General features: G+C 46.1%; 1 protein-coding gene across 23 annotated transcripts in view; it reads right to left on the bottom strand.

Moving 5' to 3' along the window:
* The window catches only part of LOC125025733 (titin-like), a 92,458-nt gene that overhangs the window by 54,108 nt on the left and 15,921 nt on the right, over positions 1-22,429 (bottom strand). For 22 of the 23 annotated variants that reach the window (XM_047613894.1, XM_047613918.1, XM_047613917.1 and 19 more), the window contains exons 2-4: positions 14,610-14,650; positions 5,848-6,012; positions 5,293-5,478 (exon numbers count right to left, since the gene is read on the bottom strand). In XM_047613894.1, the coding sequence (XP_047469850.1) occupies positions 5,293-5,478; positions 5,848-6,012; positions 14,610-14,650 (392 nt within the window). The remainder of the gene's footprint in view (positions 1-5,292; positions 5,479-5,847; positions 6,013-14,609; positions 14,651-22,429) is intronic. The other variant, XM_047613903.1, reaches the window with a different exon arrangement.

Raw genomic sequence — 22,429 nt, forward strand, 5'->3', positions numbered from 1 at the left:
CTTCTCCAAAGAAAGGCGTTATATATACATATTTTCTTTTCGCTCATCAAGATGGCCTACTGACCCCTCGCCTGAGATAAGAGAGAGATTACCCGCCACTTCTCCCGCAAAACACACACGTCTCAGAACTTGGATCCTTACGCGAATAATGATGCAAAAAAAAAAAAAAAAAAAAAAAAAAAAAATCTAAAATCCTTATCCACTCCTGCCTCGCACACACAAAACCCCAAAACCGGATCGACTTTACTCCAGAAATCAGCGATATCTGCCGCTCGCCTTTCGCTGCAGGTATTTATAAAGCCACGGCCGCGAGGAACCAGCAGGACGTGACAACCAAGGAGCGACTGTGACGCGCCCGGGAGAAGCAGGGAGGGCGAGGGATCAAGACAATCTATTAAATGGCTCTAATAGACCTCCATCAAATCTCGAGTGCTATGATTCATGCCTTGCGGAGGGGGGAGGAAGAAGGGAGGAATTAAACTTGGATAAAAGGGATAACAAGGCTGGAATCGCTCCGAACGAGGGCGTCATGGGGAAAGTTGGTTTGATGAGACGGGTCTTTTAGAAGGGGGAGGGACGGGGGGTATTAGGCAGCAATAGTGGCTGAGGAGCACCGCCGCGGGTGTCGGGTGTCAGATGTCGAGTGTCAGGTGCCCCGAATCGGCCGCAAGCCACGCGACAATACCCTCCCCCCCCCACACCACTTTACCCTCCTGCCCTACCCCACTCCTTTCTCTTCCTCAAACGCGAGCACGCACTCGAGGTAAAAATGCTTTGTTTTTTTTTTCTCTCTCTCTTAAAGACACGCACGCACGCACACGCACACACACACACGCACACACAAATGATTACAAACCCTCTCTTATCTCTTCCTTCTTTCAGACCAACCTCTCCTCTATTTTTCACTCCCCCCTCTTATCTCTTTCTCTCTCCCCTCTTATCGTCTTCCTTTCTTTCTCTCTCGCCCGCCCTCTATTTCCCTCTTCCTCCCTCACTCCGCCCGCCCGCCCACGCAGGGCACCCCACGCACCAGCACTCCCCGCGGAACACTGCCGGCGCCCACGGGAGGGAGGTGGGCGTAGGGCGTCACGGTGGCTGCTTCACGCCCGCTACGTTCCTGCTCCTCCCACCTTTCTCAGCACTTCCGCCGCTGCCGCTAATATCTCTTTATTCATCTCCGTCTCTCTCCCTCTCCCCTTTTCCCTCGTTTTCTCCTTAGCTTTCTTTTATTTGCATCTTGTTATCTGATCCTTTTTTTTTTTTATATATCTCCATCTCCCTCCTCCCCCCCCTTTCTCTCTTTCTCTCTCTCTCTCTCTCTCTCTCTCTCTCTCTCTCTCTCTCTCTCTCTCTCTCTCTCTCTCTCTCTCTCTCTCTCTCTCTCTCTCTCTCTCTCTCTCTCTCTCTCTCTCTCTCTCTCTCTCTCTCTCTCTCCCTCCCTCCCTCCCTCCCTCCCTCCCTCCCTCTCTCTCTCTTTCTCTTTCTCTTTCTCTCTCTCTCTCTCTCTCTCTCTCTCTCTCTCTCTCTCTCTCTCTCTCTCTCTCTCTCTCTCTCTCTCTCTCTCACCTCCCCCCCTCGTCTTCTCTTCTTAGCTTTCTTTTCTTTTCACCTAGTTATCTGATCCTTCGTACTTCCTTTCTCTTTTTTTTTCTTTACATTGTGTCGTATCTTCCTATCTATCTCTCTTTCTTCGCCTTTCTTACCATCCTCCTTTCTTCTTTTCTTATTAATTCGCACACCAGCTTTACCATTCCCAATACGTCACCTATTCCTTCCTCTTTCTTATCTCTCCTTCGTCGCCCTCCCCTTTTCCCATTTCCTTCCTTCTAATCCTTCTTCCTATCCTAATCGCCCTCTCCCCTCCCCCTCCCCCTTTCCCGAGGGCGTGGACAAGTGCCCGGGGCCCCTGGAGCGATAAACGGCATCTTAACGACTCATTTATTGGGTCTGTGAACAAGGGCGACATGCGGACAGGGGCGTGGCGGTGTGTGTGTGTGGGGGGGGGGGGCATTGGTGCTTAGGAACAGTCGTTGTAGCGACTTCGCGCGTCACAAGACTTCTAATGCTGATATAATGACTGATTACTTTAAATTATCTGGAGCGTCAGCAGCTAAAGTCATGAGCGGCGTCTGATATACTGGATCTATAAATACACTAAACTATCTGCTGGTTATAATTATTGTTATAGTTGTTCATCATCATATCTATCATTATCATAATTATGACCATCATTAGTAACATCGTTATTACTAATATTACTACTACTATTATTATCATCATTATTATCAATAACGTCATTTTAACACTATATATCATTATTTTCATCAACGTCATCATCATCGTCATCATCATCATTACTATCCCTTATCATTATCATTATTGTCACACTATCATTATTACTATCACTAATATTATCTTATAATAATAACTATTCATAACTGTCACAACGGGAGGCAGTTTGTTGTACAATCCACTTCAACGTACTTCAGCGGCGACAGTGACCGACGCCTTCGGTCCGGCCGGCCCTTGGCTGATCAAAGGCGCCGCTAAACACTCGCTCATTAACAGGTTTGACCTTTCAGGAAATGTAGTGCGTGTTTGTGTGTATGTATATATATATACATATACATACATACACATTCATATACATACATTTGTATATACATGTATATATATATATATATATACACACACACACACACACGTTTATACATATCTATATCTATATACATATTTATACATATGTATATATTATATATACATATACATACATATATATATATTTATATATACATTACATACATACGTGTGTGTGTGTGTGTGTGTGTGTGTGTGTGTGTGTGTGTGTGTGTGTGTGTGTGTGTGTGTGTGTGTGTGTGTGTGTGTGTGTGCATTAGTCTTCCCGGGTTTATTTTGTCACGGGAACAAATCGCACGAGAAACCGCATGTCGATTCACTTCATTTAGCTCGTAATCATTTAATTGATCCTCTCTCTCTCTCTCTCTCTCTCTCTCTCTCTCTCTCTCTCTCTCTCTCTCTCTCTCTCTCTCTCTCTCTCTCTCTCTCTCTCTCTCTCGCTCTCTCTCTCTCCCCCTCTCTCTCTCTCCACACTTTATAAACATACATCATAAAGGTCTGTTAAACACACAAACAGAACACATAAAAACGATCTTTACAAAAGAAATTTGCTTTTATAAATTTGCGAACCACTCTGAAACAAACCAAGACCAACATAAAAAAAATCACAAAAACAACAACAAACGAAATAACACAAACAACAACAAAATACAAAATCACAGCACAACATCATGCTCCGCGACCATCCGCTCATGCATGCCGGAGTGCGCGCCGCCCCCGGGGAGGACACGCGAGAACTACTACGGCCAAACGGAGGAAATTTATGTCACATCTAAAAGAAAACAACGAGAGTTAGGAAACCAAACCAAAACGATTATTTCATCTAAATATTTTCTTTCTACTTCACATCACAACAAGTTAGATAATAAAAACCAAAAACAAGAAAAACAAAAAACAAAACAAAAAAATAGCGATGGGTTATTTTCTTCTTAGTTCGCATTCCACCGAAAGCCAGGGTTGCCTCGCCCGCCCTCGGCTGCGGGCGGGCGCGGGCGTGCAGCCAAACTGACCTGCCTGGCGGGCGTGAGGAAGGTGATGGTGAGCGTGCCCCGCGACCACTCGCAGAGGGCGGCCTGCGTGCCCTGCGACCACAGCGACACCGAGCCCTCCGACCTGCTACTGTTGTTGCTCTTCTCTTCGTCCTCCTCCTCCTTCTCGCTCTCCCTTCGCCAGGCCTCTCGCTCCTCCTGCCTCCTCCTTTCCTCTTCCTTGACCAGGATCTCCTCCCGCCGCTTCCTCTCCGCCAATTCGATGCTGGAGTTTGGACTCGGGTCATTCTCGGCGCCTCTGCCCCCGCCCCCCGCTCGCCTCCTCGCTCGCTCAGGCCCCGCAAGGGGTGTCACGCCCCTGAATTCCTATCGGGTGGCACCTTAGTGGCACTGAAGCGACGCCTCAGTGGTACGATGGCGGCACCTTAAGTATTATTATCTTCCCCTTCCGTGTCTGTGTTCATCTAATATATTCAAAATTTCTAAATAAAAAAAGTGAAATTGTAATCTTTTGACCGTCTTCTAAGAGACGAAATTGTCCCAGTGCAATTCCCTTTGCATTATTGGAATACATGAGACGAACAAATAAAAACAACCATCTTTTCGCAAAAAAAGAAACGAAAATGTGAAGCAAGTGTAGCGTGACCCAGCGTTGAGTCGCCAAGGTCGGTATAGTAAATCCGTGACTATCCGGACGCAGGATCACCGCGGCTTCCGAGTCACACACGGCACCACCAGATTCTGAAGCGTCATTGTGTGTGTTGTGTGCGTGTGTTGAGGCGCCACTGCCACTGTGACTGTTTGTGTAGTAACGCGTGACGAGCGAGCGAGGACGGAGCACGTGACTTCAGTATCCTCAGTATAAGAGCGTCGGCACAGACACTGGCTCCTACCTTCTCCAGTAGGGGCAGCAGGCGGGCGGCGAGGGCAGAAGCGGACGCGTGTAAGGGCGCAGCGGGACCTTCGGCGGCTCAGCAGGACGCGACGTCAGCCAGGAATACACATCCAGATCTTCCATCACATTGCGACCCGACCTGACCATCTCTCCACCCTTACATGGCGCCCCTCACGGGAGTGCCACGTGCTGGGTGCCACAAACGAGGGCTACAGGTCGACAGCCAGCACGGTGCCACGGAAGGGCTGAGGCACTGGCCAGATCCCCCTGCAGCTGCTGGAAAGACTACCGGTCGCGGTGGTGTGTGTGGGTTAGTCAAAGTGTGAAAGGACTCACGGCTATGCGGATATTTCCTGTAGAAGGGGGTGTGGGTGTCTAAAGGGCATGTGTGTGAGCGCGCGTGAGGAAAGGCGAGCGTCTGAGGGTGTGCGGCTGTGATCGACCGGAGCGGCGGAGCGGAAAGGAGCGGCGGCGGCAGCGGAGGCGGGCACGGCGCGACTGCAGGCGCTGCGACCGTCTTCTCCCTCCTTCGTGACGTCACCGACATCCTGCGCAGAGGCGACCGAGTAGCGTCCGCTGACCCTAAGCAATTTGGTGACCTTGGATCAATCTTCGGTTCTCCTGTGACGCCGGGCTCCGGAGAAGCTGCTTCGGCCTGAGCGGCAGCTGTAGCACTGCCTCCGCACCTGCTGTACCCCTCCCCCTCCCCCCCGAGCCACTGCTCCACAGAACGACCCGAAGCAACTCGGGTCACGTGACTCAAACACTTACCTTTCTGTTCTCCTTCTCGGATTCACCCTTCTTCTTCTTCTTCTTCTTCTTGGACTTCTTCTCGCCATCTTCCGATTTCTTCTTCTTTTTCTTCTTCTCTGTCGTGTCTGTGGGTTCTACACCGTTCTCCGCGGGCGCCTCTGTGGTCTCCATAGGGGCTTCGTCTCCGTCTTCGACGGTCTCCTCCTGAAAAGCGGACGTTATGCTGGTCACTGCAGGTCATGGCGGGAGAAAACGAACCATAGGAAGGCCAGAACAGTGTAATTCTCATAAACCAACAAAGTTATTGACTCTGGCATCTGCAGAATGAGAAGATTTGATAAAGATAACTTAGCCTCAGGGCCTCCTTGAGTAACATCTCAGGAAAATATCCCTCGGACTGGCTTACAGCTAGCACCTAGAGTCGTGGAGCGGTAGATATAAGCTAACTGGGTGTTTTTGCATTTGTTGGTGGTATGAGTGTGTGTGTGGTGGTGGTGGTGGGGGGGGGGGTACCTACCTCCTTGGTCCCTGGGAAGGAATGCCCCAGGGCCAAAGGGCGAGGGTGTGGCCTACCTTCTTGATCAAGGCTGTGTAGTCAATCTCCTGATCCAAGTCCTTGACGTCGAGGTCCTCCTCCTCCTCCTCCTCAGCCACTTCCTTCCAGAAGTTCCTCTCTTCCTCCTCATCTAACTCCTCCTCCTCCGACTCCCTAAAGGTGTACAGCTTCTTCTGCTCCATCTGTGCCGCACAGGAGTCGCCACAGAGTTAGTTTACAGAAATAAGAATTGAAAGAAGCACAGGGTATTAAACGTGACGTCATCGGCCGAGTGAGTGAATTAATTGCGGCCGCTCATAACAGGTGAGTTTTATTAGCGCAACGTCACATATCCGTCAAGAGCAAATTAACGTGAACTTAAAAAGAACAAAAATATTAAAAAATAAGATTCTGTTACATCTAAAACCTTGTAAAGGAAAAATAACTTAAATCAAGAAATGAAACAACTAGTACAGAAATAAAATAATTATGCGATAATACTAGCAAATGCTAATGCTACAAATATTGTTGTCATGATCAACGTAACACGAACAAGACAATCAGCCAAGACTATGCCAGTACAACACCTGTGTAAATAGCATGCAGTACATTCCGCCTTAAATTATATTAAGATGCATAAACGTACATTAGTTGTTTGTTAATAAGCATGCATCTCATAATGTCAGGACTTTTTCATGGTGGTGGGCGTGCCTTGCTTGTGTATACCCTCGTGTGATGCGTATTTGGCATGTGTCTCTGTGAAATGTTAAAAAAATGCAAGCGCATGCACTCCATTCTCGCTTGCATTTTCCTTTGCAAATGTGCACGTGTTATGATGTGCTAGAAACTCCTGTTAACCCCGCTCGTTTACGGCGTTGCGACGCCATTAACTGTGCACACAAATTGCGAGTTTGTATGAACACTCATTCAAATATAAGCAGGTATTTGCACGAGACACTGACTTTCACACGAATAATGCTAAACGTATGGACGTAATTACAGACATAGCTGGGGCTTCGCGCGAGGGGCCAGCAATCATAGCTACGGGAGCGGCGCGGTGCCGCATGCGGCTGACACCCGACACCAAACCTGTCCCGGGAGATTTTCACTCGCCAGCAGGGTAATGCAAAGGCGTCCCTTGCGAAAGGCTGCCGGGCCAGGCTTGTGACTCGCGAGTTTCTTACAATTAGAGCTTCCGAAGACGGTGTGATTACCTAACATACTAACATAACTAATGGACTCTGACTACTATCACGCGTGTGTATACACGTTATAAGCACACACACACACACACACACACACACACACACACACACACACACACACACACACACACACACACACACACACACATATATATATATATACACACACATATATATATATATATATATATATATATATATATATATACATATATATATACATACATATATATAATATATTTTATATAGATATATTATATATATATTTAATATATATCATATAAATATATTTAATATATATTTAATATGTATATATATACATATATATATATATAACACATATATATATTTTTCTCTATATATTATATATATATATATATATATATATATATAACATATATATATGTGAAAGATGGAATAATGAAATACCACATTGATATAGATGTATAACAATCCTCCCTGACCTGGCCTCGAACCTAGGTCACTCCGGGTATGAAACCGGAGGGCCAGTACTAAACCAACCATGCCACACGACCCATGGGTGGTTTAGTATTGGCCCTCCGGTCTCATACCCGGAGTGACCTAGGTTCGAGGCCAGGTCAGGGAGGATTGTTATACATATATATATGTATATATATATATATTTCATATATATATATATATATATATATACAATATATTTACATACATATATATACATACATATGCCAATATATGTATATATGTATATATATATGCATATATATATACATATATATATATATATATATATATATATGTATATATATATGTATATGTATATGTATGTATATATATGCATATATATATATATATATATATATATATATATATATATATGTGTGTGTATGTATACACACACACACACATACATATATATATATATATATATATATATATATATATATATACGTATATATCTAATATATGTACACACACACACACACACACACACACACACACACACACACACACACACACACACACACACTCACACACACACACAGACACACACACACACATATATACATATATATATATATATATATCATATAATATATATATATATATATAAATATATACATATACATAATATATATATATATATATATATACATATATATATATATATATACATACATACATACATACACACACACACACACACACATATATATATATATATAAATATATACATATGAATATATATGTATACACAGGCACACACACACACACACACACACACACACACACATACATGTGTACTGTGTGCACTGTGTGAGTGTGTGTGTGTGTGTGTGTGTGTGTGTGTGTGTGTGTGTGTGTGTGTGTGTGTGTGTGTGTGTGTGTGTGTGTGTGTGTGTGTGTGTGTGTATGCACATACACACATATACACATATGTATATACATATACCTATGTATATGTATGTATGTAGGCCTAGGTCTATGTGTGTTTACGAGTGTGTGCGCGTGTGGGTATTCGCGTGTGTAAATAAATAGTTATATAATATAACAGAATAGTTTTCACTTTAGTACTGCATATGATATCCGCACTAGAACTGGCTCCCCCGCACTTACAACGGCGCATTGAGGGACGAACGTCAGATATTAGCGACCTGGCAGTTAGCGGTTTGGGATTTACAAAAAAATACTGACTAAAGGAGTTGAGGAAAATGCTACTCTATTATGACTTTTAACCTTTGCATTTCCGGACAAGAAATCGCTGTTTTTCTGCTTCGAAATTCTGCGCCGCTAAGCTATTTGTGCTCTTCAACAAAACCCGAGTGTTCTAGACGGAATACGGACATACCTGTTTCCTTTCTAAAGAGCACAACCCAGTGGCAACCTTGTGGTGTTCCTATGGTGTCCTTGTATTATACTGTGGTGTAATCCGTGTGGTGTTCCCTAGACTGTGTGATGTCGTCCATACTGAGGGTTAAGGACACTTACGTCAGAGTCACTAATGGGGTGCAGGTCGTCATCAAGACCACCGATATCACCACTATAGGTCTTCCAGGCGCCGTTATCATCACACATGTCAGCATCACCACTAAAATCACCACCATCATCACGAGCAGCAGCATCAGCGTCCTCGTCAGTGTTAGGTGACAGTCGGTCCATGTTAGTAACTCTGGGGGAAGTGGCAGGGGCGCCGGCCCGGGGGGGAAATAAGGGGGTCGCTTGGGGGGCCAAGACCTGGGGGGATCCAATGACTCTCAGGGAACCTAGCGGGTGTGGGGACTGAGGGATCTGAGGAGAATCGGGGGTCAGGGAAGGGACAGATCCTGCCGGAGAGACAAGCGCAGAGGATGACCTAGTGGCACCTGGGGATTCGGGAGGAGTTGTGTAGCGCTGTGCATGAGAGGAAGGCGTGGAGGGTGAGAGGGAAGCAGGTGTTGGGAAAGAGGTCGAGGACTTGGACGAGGGAGTACGACTCAGTGATGCCCTTGGCACAGGGCAAGGAGCTTGCACAAAGGCCGAAGATGCAGTTACTGATGAGCTTGTGTCTGTTTCTGGCTTGGTAGGTACTGGTGTATGAGAGGAACTGGGGGTGTCAGGAGAGCTTTTGGTCGCAGATGCCGCGGGAGCAATGGATCGAAGCGAGCTTGGGGTGAGGGGCAAGCTTGGGACGAAGGAGCGTGGCGAGCTGGGAGTTATTAAGTCTGTGGGAGCTGCAGATCTAGGTGTGCTGATTGTTAAAGAAATTGGACTCATTATCCTCAGTGTACTGGGAACCATGGGCCGAGCAGAACCACGACCTACAGAGTCAGATGATATGGATATTTCAGAGTCAAGCGCCAAAGGACCAGGAAGACCTGGAGCCAAAGAATGAGTTATGCCTCGAGGTGCAAGCTTAGGTGTTCCGGGAGCCATGGACTGGGGAGAGCTTGGAATCAACGACCTCGGACTAATGGCCATCAAGGGATGCGGTGTAACAGGAGCCATTGATCTTGGGGTGCTTGGAGTAACAGGCTGAGAAGTGCTGGCTGCTAAGGACTGTGGAGTACTGGGAGTTGTAGCCTGAGCCATACTGGGAGGTACAAGCTGGTTAGATGACATAGATGACAGAGGTGAACTGTCATCCAAAGAGCGAGGAGAGCTGGGAGCTAAGGAACAGTTTGATGTCCCTGGGGAAGGATAAACATCACTTGAGGAGTCATTGAGGTAGCGTAGATCATAGTAAGGTAATGGGCTTTCAGTCACTGTCTCATCCTTGGTCTTCTGTGAGACAGCATCCTCATCAAGCTTTCTAGCTTGCAGAGATATATGACTTTGACTTTGCATAGAAATCTGACTCAAGGTTTGTAACGTTGTTTGACTTTGCAGGGACATTTGGCTGTGGGTCTCCTCACTTATGCTGTAGTAAGCTTCTTCACTCCGATGAGAGCTATGGCTAGATCCCTGACTATGTCTCAGAGGAGACTGGTCACTCTGAACAGATGAATGGCTGATGCTACGAAGAGACTCTTGATCATGCAGGGAATCCTGGCTTTGCAGCATATCACTCTCATGACTGTGTAAGAAATAAGGTGAAATTTTTTGGGCTTTGTCTTCATCATGGGTGGAGGCCTGGCTGATACTTTGGATTATTTCTTTACCATCGTTTTTGATATGGATGGAGGCCTGGCTGAAACTGTGGGTAATTTCTGGAGTTTCACTTTGGCTAGGGGAGGAAACCTGGCTGACACTATGGGCAACTCCTTGACCTTCACTATGATTATGGATGGAAGCCTGGCTGAAACTGTGGACTTCACTTTGGGTATGGATGGAGGCCTGGCTGAGACTGTGGGCAACTTCTGGGGTTTCACTTTGGCTATGGATAGAGTCCTGGGTGAGGTTGTGGGCAATTTCTTGGGTTTTGCTTTGGCTTTGAATGGAAGCCTGGCTGAGACTGTGGGCAATTTCTTCGGCCTCACTTTGGCTTTGGATGGAGGCATGGCTGAGATTGTGGGCAATATCTTCCACTACACTTTGGGTATGGATAGAGGCCTGGCTGAAACTGTGTGCAACTTCTGGAGTCTTGCTTTCGCTAGAGACAGAAGCCTGGCTAAGACAGTGGGCAATTTCTTGGGTTTTGCTTTGACTTTGGATGGAGGCCTGGCTGAGACTGTGGGCAATTTCAGGGGCTTCACTTTGACTTTGGATGGAGGCCTGGCTGAGACTGTGGGCAATTTCAGGGGCTTCACTGTGACTTCGGATGGAGGCCTGGCTGAGACTGTGGGCAATTTCAGAGGCTTCACTCTGACTTCGGATGGAGGCCTGGCTGACACTGTGGGCAATTTCTTGGGCTTCACTCTGACTTCGGATGGAGGCCTGGCTGAGACTGTGGGCAATTTCCTGGGCTTCGCTCTGACTTCGGATGGAGGCCTGGCTGAGACTGTGGGCAATTTCCTGGGCTTCCCTCTGGCTTTGGATTGAGACCTCGCTGACACTGTGGGCAATTTCTTGGGCTTCGCTCTGACTTCGGATGGAGGCCTGGCTGAGACTGTGGGCAATTTCTTGGGCTTCGCTCTGACTTCGGATGGAGGCCTGGCTGAGACTGTGGGCAATTTCAGGGGCTTCGCTCTGACTTCGGATGGAGGCCTGGCTGAGACTGTGGGCAATTTCTTGGGCTTCGCTCTGACTTCGGATGGAGGCCTGGCTGAGACTGTGGGCAATTTCAGGGGCTTCACTTTGACTTCTGATGGAGGCCTGGCTGAGACTGTGGGCAATTTCCTGGGTTTCGCTCTGACTTCGGATGGAGGCCTGGCTGAGACTGTGGGCAATTTCAGGGGCTTCGCTCTGACTTCGGATGGAGGCCTGGCTGAGACTGTGGGCAATTTCTTGGGCTTCGCTCTGACTTCGGATGGAGGCCTGGCTGACACTGTGGGTAATTTCAGGGGCTTCACTTTGGCATCGGATGGAGGCCTGGCTGAGACTGTGGGCAATTTCTTGGGCTTCGCTCTGACTTTGGATGGAGGCCTCACTGATACTGTGGGCAATTTCCTGGGCTTCGCTCTGACTTCGGATGGAGGCCTGGCTGACACTATGGGTAATTTCAGGGGCTTCACTTTGGCTTCGGATGGAGGCCTGGCTGAGACTGTGGGCAATTTCTTGGGCTTCGCTCTGACTTCGGATGGAGGCCTCGCTGATACTGTGGGCAATTTCCTGGGCTTCGCTCTGACTTCGGATGGAGGCCTGGCTGACACTGTGGGTAATTTCAGGGGCTTCACTTTGGCTTCGGATGGAAGCCTGGCTGAGACTGTGGGCATTTTCCTTGGCTTCGCTTTGACAATCGGATGGGAGGCCTTGCTGTGATACTGTGGGCAATTTCCTAGGCTTCGCTCCTGACTCGGATGGAGGCCTGGCTGAAACACTTGGGCAATTTCAGGGGCTTCACTTTGGCTTCGATGGAGGCCTGCTGAGACTGGGGTGGGCAATTTCATGGGCCTCGCTCTGACTTCGGATGGAGGCCTCGCTGGCTGATACTGTGGGCAATTTCTTGGGCTTCACTTTGGCTTCGGACGGAGGCCTGGCTGACACTGTGGGCAATTTCATGGACTTCATTTTGGCTTCGGATGGAGGGCCCTCGCTGACACTGTGGGGCAATTCCATGGGCATCACTTTGGCTTCCGGATGGAGGGGCCTCGCTGACACTGGTGGGCAATTGTCTGGCTTCACTTTGGCTTCGGAGGGAGGCCCTGGCTGACACAGTGGGCAATTTCTTGGCCTTCACTTTGGCTTCGGATGGAGGGCATGGCTGAGACTGTGGGCAATTTCTTGGCCCTCGCTCTGACTATCGGATTGAGGCCCTGGCTGACACTGTGGGCAATTTTGGGGGCTTCACTGTGACTTTCGGATGGAGGCCCTGGTGCTTGAGACTGGTGGGAAATTTCCAGAGGGCTTCAGTCCTGAACTTCGGATTGAGGCCTGTGGCTGAGAGTGTGGGCAATTTCAGGGGCTTCACCTTTGGCCTTTGGATGGAGGCCTGGGTTGAGGACTGTTGTGGGCAAATTTCAGGGGTTTCAACTGTGACTTCGGATGGAGGCCTGGCTGGGACTGTGGGCAATTTCAGGGGTTTCACTGTGACTTCGGATGGAGGCCTGGCTGAGACTGTGGGCAATTTCCAGGGCTTCACTTTGGCTTCGGATGGAAGCCTGGCTGAGACTGTGGGCAATTTCCAGGGCTTCACTTTGGCTTCGGATGGAAGCCTGGTTGAGACTGTTGGCAATTTTCTGAGCTTCACTGTAACTTCGGATGGAGGCCTGGCTGAGACTGTGGGCAATTTCAGGGTCTTCACTTTGGCTTTGGATGGAGGCCTGGTTGAGACTGTTGGCAATTTCAGGGGCTTCACTTTGGCTTCGGATGGAAGCCTGGCTGAGACTGTGGGGAATTTCGGGGGCTTCACTTTGGCTTCGAATGGAAGCCTGGCTGAGACTGTGGGCAATTTCCTGGGCTTCACTGTGACTTTGGATGGAGGCCTGGCTAACACTGTGGGCAATTTCAGAGGCTTCAGTCTGACTTCGGATGGAGGCCTGGCTGAGACTGTGGGCAATTTCAGGGGCTTCACTTTGGCTTTGGATGGAGGCCTGGCTGAGGCTGGAGGCAATTTCTTTTCCTTCACTTTTGTTTTGGATGGAGGCCTGACTGAGACTGTGGGCAAAATCAAGTGCCTCGCTTCGGCTTTGGAGGGAGGTCTGGCTGAGACTGTGGGTAATTTCAGGGGCTTCACTTTGGCTTCGGATGGAGGCCTGGCTGACACTGTGGGCAGTTTCTGGGACTTCGCTTTGTCCTTGGATGGAGGCCTGGCTGAGACTGTGGGCAATTTCAGGGGCTTCACTTTGGCTTTGGATGGAGGTCTGGCTGAGACTTTGGGCAATATCAAGTGCCTCGCTTTGGCTTTGGATGGAGGCCTGGCTAAGGCTATGGGCAATTTCTTGAACTTCATATCCAGTATAGATAGATGCCTGGCTAAGACTGTGAGCAGTTTCTTGGCTTAGGCTTTCGATATGGCTGTGAACAGATGTTTGGCTGTGAGTCTGAGCAGGATCTTCTGCGGGGGTCTGGCTCTCTAGGCCGTTCCTACTAAAGGAGTGAGTTGATCCCTGTCTTATTGCATCAAAAAGACCTTCAGGCTCAGGAGAGGAGCAAGGGATTGGGGGTGACCCAGGCAAGTCAGAAGAGGATTCCAGGGAGTCAGGGTTACTTAAGTCATCTAGTTTAGTTGGTGAGAGCATGTCAATGCCACTCTCAACCTCCATGCCAGAAAGGGGATCTTGGACTGAAGTTTCACATGTTAGGGAATCGAGACTTAAGGGTTGAGTGGCTGAGGGTGAGGGAAGTGGTTCAATGGAATCGCAGCTGATGATAGAGGAATGGGGAGGGGGAGAGGATGGTGCAGATGGTGATTCAAGGGAATCGGGTTGACAAAAACGTGCATTTAGTTCTGCCTCAATTATCTCCTGAAGGGTGGGATTGGCGCCCCCAGTTGAGGTCTTGACCGGGGGGATTAGGCCAGGGGGGAGGTTAGTGTTGACATCATACTCTAGGGAGTCTGCCTCCACCAGGGAGTGTGGCTCCGTCCGCCTGATACTTACTGGGGACTCTGCTGTTTCCTCCACATCTGACATGGTGGCACCTGGAACAGAGAATGCTTTATTACTGATTGTCTTGTTAAGCACTAGTTCCCATAAAAGAAGGTACTAACAATGTCGGCACATTCTCCAACTACAATGAAAATTTTCCTCATACATTATAACATGATTATATATGAAATGTTGAGCAAATGAAATGGAGGTTGCAATTCACTGTTGTGAGGATCAGAGGCAATTTATTCATAGAATGTCAGTTGTTCATTGTGCAATAAACACAACGAAAGGATATATATATATATATATATATATATTATCCATATATATATATATATATATATATTATATATACATATATTATCCATGCATATATATTATATATATATGCATCCATATATATATACATTATCCATATATATATATGTATATATATATCATCCAGACACACACACACACACACACATACACACTGTACATCAGGAAAATGACAAGCATCACACGAATTAAATAAAAAATTACAGTGCATCCAACTTGAACTTATGTTGTAAACATTTACAAAGAAGAGTGTAACAGGAGTTACTAGAAAGAAACAGCTCTGAAGATAAAGAAAGCATAACAGTCAATCCCAAAACTGCAAAGCCCCCGCTTTAGTCAGTTGATAATTGTTGTTCAAAGATAATTTTCAAAAGAAAACCGAAGGAAACACTGAGAGAACACAACCCTTTTGTGAGCACTTGCTTGGTCTTAATATACTTTATTTCACTGTCTTTCCTCTTCCTTTGAAACAAAACTTTGTGTAAAAAATTTCTATCGTTTGCATGATTGTATTTCATGACCTTAAAGATCATTTACTTTCGTGGTCATTTCTGAACAAGTGAAGGGTATCAAGACCAACTCCGGAGAGCAAAATTTGTAGTTTTTACTACTTTACTTTGGGTTTTGTAACTGTCACAATAATGATTGATTAAATACAAATAGTGAATCAAGTAATAAGTTCAAAACTTAGCAGGCACTAGGCCAATATCATAATGCTATAGAAAAGATATAAGGTATTCTACACTGCCTATGCAATGTGAAAACGTACTACACTGGCCATGTAACATAAACAAGGCTAACCAAGTACATACACATTGCTTGATGTCTTGAATGAAGCCAAATCAAGGCTCTTATATCACACTGGTTAGATTAACAACCACTTTGGTACAAACCTTTTATAAGCAACATTTCGAACCTTTGGAAATTATCACTGGTTTAAATAAATAAAAAATAACTTCTTTTAATGAAGTATACTTTGTTACAATGCCACGTAGTTACGGCCGTAGCTACATAGTTTTAGCGACTAAGCTGCCTCCTAGTAAGCGCTTTTACCTTTACCCCCCGAGGAGGAAACTGCTGATCCAGATGCTCCTTCATCTGACGGCTCTCCATCTTTCTCACTCTCATTAGCAGTGCGTGTTCCGCTCTCGTCAGGTCTTACTAAAATCCCAGCCGTTCTGTCTGGGGCACTGGCACCTTTTGTTACAACTCCGCCATTGTCACGACTGTCGCTACCCTCTGATGATTCTATTCTAATGCTATCACTACCTGACATCTGAATGCCTCCCTCGTGGCGGTCTACCTGTTTGTCTCCAATTATTTCGCTCACTTCTGACTCGGGTTTGTGTTCCTCACTGCTCACACTGTCTACACACTCTTCGGTAATGCCTCTAGTTCTAGGTGCTATATGGTCTGTTATTGCCTTTTCATCGTCAGTCATCTGTTCGTCTTCAGTTGCAATCTGTTCAGAATCAGTTACAGGATTTTCACTGTCAGCTACCTGTTCAGATTCAGTTAGTTGCTTTTCGTCATCAGTTTTATGTCTGTCTTTAGCAACTTGTTCGTCTTCTGACATCAATATTTCAGACATTGAAATGTCAATGTCAGTCATTTGTTCATCCCTACTCACTGTCTTCCCATCGTCAGTTATTCCTTCGTCTTCACATACTTGCTGATTGTCAGCTTCCTGTCGCTCATTGTCAGTCTTTGAAGTTCTATCAGTAACCAATCGTTTACTATCTTTGGATGACTGTTCAGTTTTATAATCATCCTTCTCATGGTCTTCTTTTTCGTCCTCCAACGCAAGATGTCTTTCATCAGTCGCTGATCTCTCATCAGTCACTTCATACTGTTCACTGTCCTGCATCTGTTCATCTTCTGTTAAACCAATTGCTGATATTTCTCCACTAATTACTTTTTCTTGAGCAGTTAATGATATTTCAACTTTATTTATTTCTTGATCGGTAACACTGACTGGTTCCTCTCCTGTCTTCATATCCTCAGCGCTCGCGAGTTGTGTCACTTCATCGGTCACAGTTTCTTCAGTGTCAGTCACTTTTTGCAGTTTCTCTGGTGCAGTGCCCTCTGGTTCTGCCGAAAGTATAATATCAGGGGCGGCTGTTTCTAGTTCTTTTGGTTCCTCTAGAATTACACCCTTCGTTTTTTTACATGTTGCACCTTCTAGTTCCTCAGGTGTTACACATTCAGTTTCTTCGGGCATTATAGCCTGTGTAAGATCCGGTCCTTCGGGCGTTATATCCTCTGGTTCTTCAGGTGTTATGCCCTCTGGTTCTTCAGGTGTTACACTCTCTGAATCTTCCGGAGTTATACCCTCTGGTTCTTCTGTTATACTCTCTGGCTCCTCAAGTGGTATACCCTCTGGTTCTTCCGGAGTTATACCCTCTGGTTCTTCTGTTATACTCTCTGGCTCCTCAAGTGGTATACCCTCTGGTTCTTCCGGAGTTATACCCTCTGGTTCTTCTGTTATACTCTCTGGCTCCTCAAGTGGTATACCCTCTGGTTCTTCCGGAGTTATACCCTCTGGTTCTTCTGTTATACTCTCTGGCTCCTCAGGTGGTATACCTTCTGGTTCTTCCAGTGTTATACCATCTGGTTCTTCAGGTGTTATACCCACTGGTTCTTCTGGTGTTATACTCTCTGAATCGTTTGTTATACTCTCTGGCTCCTCAGGTGGTATACCTTCTGGTTCTTCTGGTGTTATACCCTCTGGTTCTTCTGGTGTTATACCCTCTGGTTCTTCTGGTGTTATACCCTCTGGTTCTTCTGGTGTTACACTCTCTGAATCTTCTGTTATACTCTCTGGCTCCTCAGGTGGTATACCCTCTGGTTCTTCTGGTGTTATACCCTCTGGTTCTTCCGGTGTTATACCCTCTGGTTCTTCTGGTGTTATACCCTCTGGTTCTTCTGTTATGCTCTCTGGCTCCTCAGGTGGTATACCTTCTGGTTCTTCTGGTGTTATACCCTCTGGTTCTTCCGGTGTTATAGCCTCTGGTTCTTCTGGTGTTATACCCTCTGGTTCTTCTGGTGTTATACTCTCTGAATCTTCTGTTATACTCTCTGGCTCCTCAGGTGGTATACCCTCTGGTTCTTCTGGTGTTATACCCTCTGGTTCTTCCCGTGTTATACCCTCTGGTTCTTCCGGTGTTATACCCTCTGGTTCTTCTGGTGTTACACTCTCTGAATCTTCTGTTATACTCTCTGGATCCTCAGGTGGTATACCCTCTGGTTCTTCTGTTATACCCTCTTGCTCCTCAGGTGGTATATCCTCTGGTTCTTCTGGTGTTATACCCTCTGGTTCTTCAGGTGGTATACCCTCTGGTTCTTCAGGTGGTATACCCTCTGGTTCTTCAGGTGGTATACCCTCTGGTTCTTCTGTTATACTCTCTGGTTCTACCGGAGTTATACCCTCTGGTTCTTCTGGTGTTATACACTCTGGTTCTTCTGGTGTTACACTCTCTGAATCTTCTGTTATACTCTCAGGCTCCTCAGGTGGTATACCCTCTGGTTCTTCAGGTGGTGTACCCTCTGGTTCTTCTGGTGTTATACCCTCTGGTTCTTCAGGTGGTATACCCTCTGGTTCTTCTGTTATACCCTCTTGCTCCCCAGGTGGTATACCCTCTGGTTCTTCAGGTGGTATACCCTCTGGTACTTCTGTTATACTCTCTGGCTCCTCAGGTGGTATACCCTCTGGTTCTTCAGGTGGTATACCCTCTGGTTCTTCTGTTATACCCTCTGGCTCCTCAGGTGGTATACCCTCTGGTTCTTCCGGAGTTATACCCTCTGGTTCCTCAGGTGTTATACCATCTGGTTCTTCTGTTATACTCTCTGGCTCCTCAAGTGGTATACCTTCTGGTTCTTCCGGTGTTATACCATCTGGTTCTTCAGGTGTTATACCCACTGGTTCTTCTGGTGTTATACTTTCTGAATCTTCTGTTATACTCTCTGGCTCCTCAGGTGGTATACCCTCTTGTTCTTCTGGTGTTATACCCTCTGGCTCCTCAGGTGGTATTCCCTCTGGTTCTTCAGGTGGTATACCCTCTGGTTCTTCAGGTGGTATACCCTCTGGTTCTTCTGGTGTTATACCCACTGGTTCTTCTGTTATACTCTCTGGCTCCTCAGGTGGTAAACCCTCTGTTTCTTCAGGTGGTATACCCTCTGGTTCTTCTGTTATACCCTCTGGCTCCTCAGGTGGTATACCCTCTGGTTCTTCTGGCATTATACCCTCTGGTTCTTCAGGTGGTATACCCTCTGGTTCTTTTGTTATACCCTCTGGCTCCTCAGGTGGTATTCCCTCTTGCTCCTCAGGTGGTATACCCTCTGGTTCTTCAGGTGGTATACCCTCTGATTCTTCAGGTGTTATACTCTCTGAATCGTCTGTTATACTCTCTGGCTCCTCAGGTGGTATACCCTCTGGTTCTTCCGGTGTTATACCCTCTGGTTCTTCTGGTGTTATACCCTCTGGTTCTTCTGGTGTTATACCCTCTGGTTCTTCTGGTGTTACACTCTCTGAATATTCTGTTATACTCTCTGGCTCCTCAGGTGGTATACCCTCTGGTTCTTCTGGTGTTATACCCTCTGGTTCTTCTGGTGTTACACTCTCTGAATATTCTGTTATATTATCTGGCTCCTCAGGTGGTATACCCTCTAGTTCTTCTGGTGTTATACCCTCTGGTTCTTCAGGTGTTATACCCACAGGTTCGTCTGGTGTTACACTCTCTGAATCTTCTGTTATACTCTCTGGTTCTTCAAGTGTTATACCCTCTGGTTCTTCTGTTATACCCTCTGGTTCTTTTGTTATACCCTCTGGTTCTTCAGGTTTTATACCCACTGGTTCTTCTGGTGTTATACTCTCTGGTTCTTCAAGTGTTATACCCTCTGGTTCTTTTGTTATACTCTTTGGCTCCTCAGGTGGTATACCCTCTGGTTCTTCTGTTATACCATCTGGTTCTTTAGGTTTTATACCATCTGGTTCTTCTGGTGTTACACTCTCTGAATCTTCTGTTATACTCTCTGGTTCTTCAGTTATACCCTCTGGTTCTTCTGTTATACTCTCAGGCTCCTCAGGTGGCATACCCACTGGTTCTTCTGGTGTTATACCTTCTGGTTCTTCAGGTGTTATACCATCTGGTTCTTCTGTTATACTCTCTGGCTCCTCAGCCGGTATACCCTCTGGTTCTTTTGTTATCCCCACTGGTTCTTCTGGTGTTACACTCTCTGAATCTTCTGTTATACTCTCTGGCTCCTCAAGTGGTATACCCTCTTGTGTTTCAGGTTTTATACCCTCTGGTTCTTTTGGTGTTATACCCTCTGGTTCTTCTGTTATACTCACTGGCTCCTCAGGTGTTATACCCTCTGGTTCTTCCGGTGTTATACCCTCTGAATCTTCTGTTATACTCTCTGGCTCTTCAGGTGGTATACTCTCTTGTTCTTCAGGTGTTATACCCACTGGTTCTTCCGGTGTTATACCCTCTGAATCTTCTGTTATACTCTCTGGCTCTTCAGGTAGTATACTCTCTTGTTCTTCAGGTGTTATATCCTCTGGTTCTTCAGGTGCTATACCCACTGGTTCTTCTGGTGTTATACTCTCTGGTTCTTCTGTTATACTCACTGGCTCCTCAGGTGTTATTTCCTCTGGTTCTTCCGGTGTTATACCCTCTGAATCTTCTGTTATACTCTCTGGCTCTTCAGGTAGTATACTCTCTTGTTCTTCAGGTGTTATATCCTCTGGTTCTTCAGGTGCTATACCCACTGGTTCTTCTGGTGTTATACTCTCTGGTTCTTCTGTTATACTCACTGGCTCCTCAGGTGTTATTTCCTCTGGTTCTTCCGGTGTTATATCCTCTGAATCTTCTGTTATACTCTCTGGCTCCTCAAGTGCTATATCCTCTGGTTCTTCAGGCGTTATACTTTCTGATTCTTTTGGTGTTATACCCTCTGGTTCTTCGGGTATTATCCCCTCTTGTCCTTCTGTTATACTCTCTGGATCCTCAGGTGTTATACTCTCTGATTCTTCTTGTGCTATACCTTCTGGTTCTTCTGGTGTTATACCCTCTGGTTCTTCTGGTATTATACCCTCTGAATCTCTGTAATACTCTCTGGCTCCTCAGGTGGTATACCCTCCGATTCTCCAGGTGTTATACCCTCTGGTTCTTCTGGTGTTATACCCTCCAGTTCTTCAGGTGTTATACTCTCTAGTTCTTCAGAGACAATTTTATCTAGTTTCTCGTAAACAACAACTTCTAATTCTTCTTGTTCCGCAGGAGCATTCCGCGATCCTTTAACTTTATCTTTCTGCAATTCCTCAGGAGTAATATCTGCTTTCTTGGGTGTAAGATCCTGTACCTCTTCTTGTGTGAGATCCTGTGATTTCTCTGGTGGACCCACCTGTAATGGTTCTGGAGTCATATCCTTTTGTTTCTCTGATAACTTCTCGTCTCTTACATCTCTTGGTTTGCTAATTCTAATATCCCGTAATTCCTCCTGTATATCAGCGTCTGTTTTATCTGGTGTATCGTCTAGCAATTCATGTACAAGGTCCCGTACTTTCTCAAGTGTAACAGTGATACTTTGTGATATTTCAGGAGTAATATCCTGTAAGCTTATTGCTGTAATCTCTCGTACCTCCTCTGTAACATCCTCTGATTTTGCAAGTGAAGCAGCCTGCAGTTCCCTTGGGATAACAGCATCTGAATCTTCAGGTGTAACACCTTGCAATTCCTTACTTATATCACCTGTTTCCTCTGTTGTAACATGTTTTAGTTCAAAATCCGCATCTTCTGGTCTTCCAGGTGTGACATCCTGCAATTCCTTGGGTACACCTTGTTTCTCTGCTGCAGTGGCTGGTTCCTTTGGTGTAATGCTACCTATTTCATCAGACATTAGGCCCTCTGATTCCACAGATATAGCCTCTTTCAGTTTATCAGGTGTAGCACCCATTCCTGCCTCAGGTGTTGTAGTATCTTTTGTTTCCTCTGGTATAAAATCTTCTAGCTCATCTGTAAACTCCTGTGATTCCTCTTGCGTAACATCAATATCTGATGTAACATCATGTATTTCTTCAATTTTAACATCTATTTCACCAAGTGTTAATCCCTGTTTTTTCTCAAGTGTAACACATTCTAAGTGCTGAGTTGTAAAAACTGATAATTCCTCAGGTGCAACATCTTCTAGTTCCTCGGGTACAACATCCTTGGGTGTAACACCCTGGAGTTCCGCTAGTTTATTATCAACTAGTTTCTCTTCTGTAACATCTTGCATCTCCCCCAGTTTTTCAGTTTGTTCCTCCTGTGAAATAGCTGGTTTCTCTCGTGAAACATCCTCTTGTGCCTCATCTGCAAACGCTAGTACCTCAGTAGAAATGACCTCCACTTTCTTAACTGTTACATCCACTTGCTCTTGGACACCTTGCCCAAGTTCTTCTGATGCAATAGTTTGTAGATCTGCAGGTGTAATTTCGTACAGTTCTTCACATATAACTTCTTGGAGGTCTT

The sequence above is a fragment of the Penaeus chinensis genome, chromosome 5, assembly GCF_019202785.1.
Source record: "Penaeus chinensis breed Huanghai No. 1 chromosome 5, ASM1920278v2, whole genome shotgun sequence".
Lineage (NCBI taxonomy): Eukaryota > Metazoa > Arthropoda > Malacostraca > Decapoda > Penaeidae > Penaeus > Penaeus chinensis.